Genomic DNA, 4427 nt, shown 5'->3' with positions numbered 1-4427 from the left:
ACCATTGTCGCCCTGGGATGGCCGGGGGACAACATCAGTTGGTCGGAGGTGCCAGTTTGGAGATGCGCCGTGGGCGGAAGACTGAGTATCTTGAGATTCCCCTCAAAGATAGCATTAAGGGGTGGCGTCTAGAGTGGTTTATAGTTGATAACTAGGTGGATGCCCGTGCGTTGCAACGGAAACATATCGTCGGGATAGGGAACATGGCTCCTACCAATCTGGTATCAAAGGTCTCGACGATCATGAGCTTTGCCGCTGCCCCCAGGCAGCAGCCACCGCCAGTATCAGGCGGCCCCCTAGCAACGTCTAGCGCGCTAGTCACAGCCCCTGCTTCGTCGGGAGCCATGATGCTTCGCCGATAATCCCCCAAATACCCAGCCTCCTTGTCGGGTAGCGCCACTGGAGGCATGGCAGCCCCGTAGCCAATGGCAGCCACATCTTCTAGGTGGAGTACGCTCTTGAGACCGTCTGCGGCACGAACACCGTTGTCCTCGGCGTCGAGAAGAAGCCCACACCCAAGCTCGATTAATCCAGGTAGCAAACCCTCTGCCCCTCCTTTCTATCATCCGAGCAGATCTCGTGATCGTGATCCTGCCCGACGCGGACAGAGGAGGTGCGGCGACACTACGAAGCGCTGGTGGATGAGAAGGGGGAGAATTGAGCTGATCTAGACGAGGAGGCCTAGGACGGGCTGTCTTAGCCCACACAAAATTTTAGTTTTTTCTATATAAATGAACATTAGATATAATAGGTTTTAAAAATTGAGTGGGGCATGATCCACTTTGCCTCCCCTTGGTCAACTACTGGTTTTATTAAGAATAGAATTATACGATATAATTATGAGAGTCCTCATAACACAAGCTAAAAACGAATAAAGCTTTGTTCGATTGCATGGGGCGAAGGGGATCTAGCAAGGGATTCAATCCCCTTCGATCCTTTTCAATCAGCTCTTAATCGAACAAGCATGACAATCCAAATAAATCTAGAATAATATAAAAAAGCAAGGAAGAGAGGATCCTCAAACAAGCTGTCTAAGAAAATTAAAAAAGTGGACACGAGTTGTGTACAGAGAAAAAAACTTATTGTAACATGCATCCACCCAAACGAGACAAACTTCGGTCACAAGGCATCTGCATGGGATGAGACCAACAACAGCTAATTTATAATAGCAAATAAATACGTACCATTTTAGATAGATAATGGAATATAATTTCTCTAGCTAGTTACTCTATTCGGTGCCATAGATAAGAATGTGTTGCTGCTCTTGTTTTGGTAGAGCACCTGCTGCTGCCGACGATGCAAGGTTTCTGATCCTGTGTGGGATCTAGCCATGAGCTGGTTGGTTGACAATGTCCGTGGAATGGAGTGTAGTGGGTGTCAATGTATGTTTGGAGCTAAACCCATATTTGCGCCCATTTTAGTTTATTTTTGTCATTTAAATGTCGTGGGTCATTCTGACAGATCGTGTTTAGATCTTGCTCGTGGCCTACCATGCTGGTCGCTAGTTATGCTCGCATCGGGCTGCTCTGACCCAAATCGTGCTTTAGGTACTTTACTGACATGATTCGAGAAGAAAAACGACGCTTCTATATTTCATTCCTGCCAAACAAGAACACTTTAACTTGGCAGTGTTAGTTTTCACTTCCACAAAATCTAGTTTTACAAGTTACAACAAATGTGGAAGGATGGTGTAACAAAACCCTTCCAGCCTTACTACGGGGCTCAAAAGTATATGGAAAGTGTCTCATCGATCCTGTCCTGCAGCTTGGTGCATTGCTCCAGTAACCGGGAAAGCTTGTCGTCCGTCTCGATGGGCATCACCTCCCCCAACTCTACTCTTAGCCGGGAAAGCTTGTCGTCTGTGTCGATGGGCATCACCTCCCCCAACTCTACTCTTCTTGTATGTACATTTCATCAACTCCATGCACGCCGTTGTTGTCAGCAAGTGCCTGAGGTTCTTCATGAACATGCACAGGCAGTCGTGGTGGCAGAGTTACTGGCTGCGCATCAACAACATCGAGGTCACAACTGATCTCGATGATTTCGTCTAGTGTGATGTCGGTTGAAACGGCAGGCATCATGATGTGATCCACAGCATCGCTGCTGGCGGTGTTAGCAGTAAGCCCTTGTGTGGTACCGTTTGAGCCAGCTGCTGCAGGAGCCTAATACAGGTGCTGAGTCAGAACATAAGCTTCTGAGAACTTTCCGGTAGAGAGCTTTGCTAGCCTCCAGTTGTAAATACGACGGAAGATCGCCACCCATCTGGGAGCGAGATAGTAAGATGAATCCCGGAGTTCAAGGCCAACACAATTCTGCACCATAACATTCACTTCGGTGACCACCTGGCTTTCATCTAACAGCCGGGCTGATTCGGTCAAGTATCTCGGCAAGCACTCCTCAAGTAACTTCTTCTGATCCTGGATCTGCTTGCCCATGTGAGAACCATGGTTTAGCCAAGATAGATCGTAACTGAACTCTGGAATCTTGCAGCTATTAATGGTTGCAAGCAGTGGCTAGATCCTTGATGGCGAAGACCATCCAATGCTAGGCAAGAACATTTCTGCATATATCCTCTCATTGCTTGTTCTCTCCAGAAGATCAATCTCGGGAGCTGGCCATTGGCTACAGTTTGCGTTTGTTGCAGCCAAAATCTCTTCTGCAAGTTGATTGACAGCATTGTTGAATACTGAAATGCAATCGCCAGGACCAACTCCAGGTGCAACATGGGTGTTAAGCAGCTCAAGTTATGGATTCAAGTATTCCAGAAGCAATTCATGGGTCTTCACAAGAGTGACATCAGGCTGCACTGGCAAACTACTTACCAGCCACTTCAGGCCCTCACGCAGTTTGTTATCATCAAAGAAACCATTGGCATGGTCTTCTATGTAGTTTTCAATAAGAAAAATAACCAAAGACGAACCGATCTTTCCTCTGTTAAGACCATTGAGGCCAAGCCTGTTGATGATGTACTTTGACGCATACTCATATCCTTCGTTATATGTATCGCCACTGAAAATCAGAAGGGAAGATTGGATTCATCTGGTATGTAGGCTAAAAGACTGTTAAACCGTTCCTTCTGCATTTCCCATGAAATGCTTTCAGACACTACAAATACTATACAGCTTGTACTGTTAGCAATATCATTATCAATAACTTGCTGATCGCTGGCCCTAACAACAGACAAACAACATGCATTTGGAAAACTGATCCACTCTGTCCAAATTGATAGGCCTGCTGAAGAAACAACCAATCCAATATATCCGATTCCATAACCCATGAGCTTTCTAAGTAACCATTTTGAGACAAAACTGTTGGTCTGGGATTCCATACCCGGTGGAACAAGTACAAGCAACATCCAGCAGAGGCATCTAGCATCAGGGTTATTTTCATTTAGAATGGGACCAGACAACTCCGAAACATTTAGCCGTGACCAGGACCTTTGCTTTCTTGCTTGTCTTTCTTTAAAGGCGTGGCCAATATCTAGTTCTTCAACTGCTAGCTTAGACACCTTCATAGTATAGTACACAAGTCTTAATCATTATCACTTTTTAACAACACTATAAAAAATCACTAAAACATCAGTTCACACAGAAATTTCACCAAAGTTCGATGATTTATCAATTAATAATATAGGTACACAAGTCCATCCAATTTAATTTTTATCTTGCAGAAAGTGATATTTATAATGCAGCGAGAGAAGAAAAGTGATACCTCAATTTACTGATACTGGGAAAAAAAACTATGACATGTCTTACCGTTGTACTTTTATGAACTGGTGGGCCAAGTGATAGAGAACACAATGCTGCAACAGCAAGAGCAATCTTCTGCTCCCTAAGTAATCGCTTGTCAGCAGCATGCTGCCTCCATTTCCTGAAACACCACAATAGGAATGAAGCTTTTATAAGTTACCACCAAAGTTCTACTGATGGGAGCATAAAGGAATAGAACAAGTATAAAAGAACCTCAGTATTGATTTCAGGTTTTCATCAGAAATTAGTTTCTTTGCGGGCATAACAATTGGTAACCAATCATCATTTGTGCCGTTACTAATACTATGATCCTCATAATCCTCATGATAGGACAAAGGGGAGCTAATAGGCAATCCAGCTCCAATAACCAGACATGGGGGTGGGGGCGAGCGTATGGGGGTGGGGGAGAGGGGGCATCACAAGCGACAGTCTCCCAGCTATGTCAGCAACACCTAAAAGGAAACAGTGTGCTGGGTTGTGGGTTCAGGTTTCACGCGAACAAACAAAGAGAGATTGTGGCTAGAGAGCAGCCTCTTCTGCTACTAACAGATTGTAGTTGCGATCGAAGAAAGAAGCAAGTTAATACCATCTCTGGCACACAAATTGCAGATCACCGCGATTGAGATGGGAGATGTCCTCCAGAAAACTATTGTTGTCAGAGTTATAGCACAGGCATAA

At 45.0% G+C, this 4427-nt stretch overlaps 1 protein-coding gene across 1 annotated transcript; it reads right to left on the bottom strand.

Moving 5' to 3' along the window:
- Positions 1-2142: 2142 nt before the first annotated feature.
- LOC103647177 (SAC3 family protein B) lies at positions 2143-4012 on the bottom strand. Its single transcript, XM_023301749.1, has 4 exons — positions 3963-4012; positions 3756-3870; positions 3331-3508; positions 2143-3231 (listed from the first exon to the last, which is right to left on the bottom strand). The coding sequence occupies exons 1-4, from the start codon at positions 4010-4012 to the stop codon at positions 3017-3019; spliced, it is 558 nt and encodes a 185-aa protein (XP_023157517.1). The 3' UTR covers positions 2143-3016.
- Between the last annotated feature and the right edge of the window lie 415 nt (positions 4013-4427).

The sequence above is a fragment of the Zea mays genome, chromosome 2 (assembly GCF_902167145.1).
Source record: "Zea mays cultivar B73 chromosome 2, Zm-B73-REFERENCE-NAM-5.0, whole genome shotgun sequence".
Classification (NCBI taxonomy): Eukaryota; Viridiplantae; Streptophyta; class Magnoliopsida; order Poales; family Poaceae; genus Zea; species Zea mays.
The sequence above is the reverse complement of the archived record's forward strand: the minus strand, read 5'-3'. Positions and strand labels throughout refer to the sequence as shown.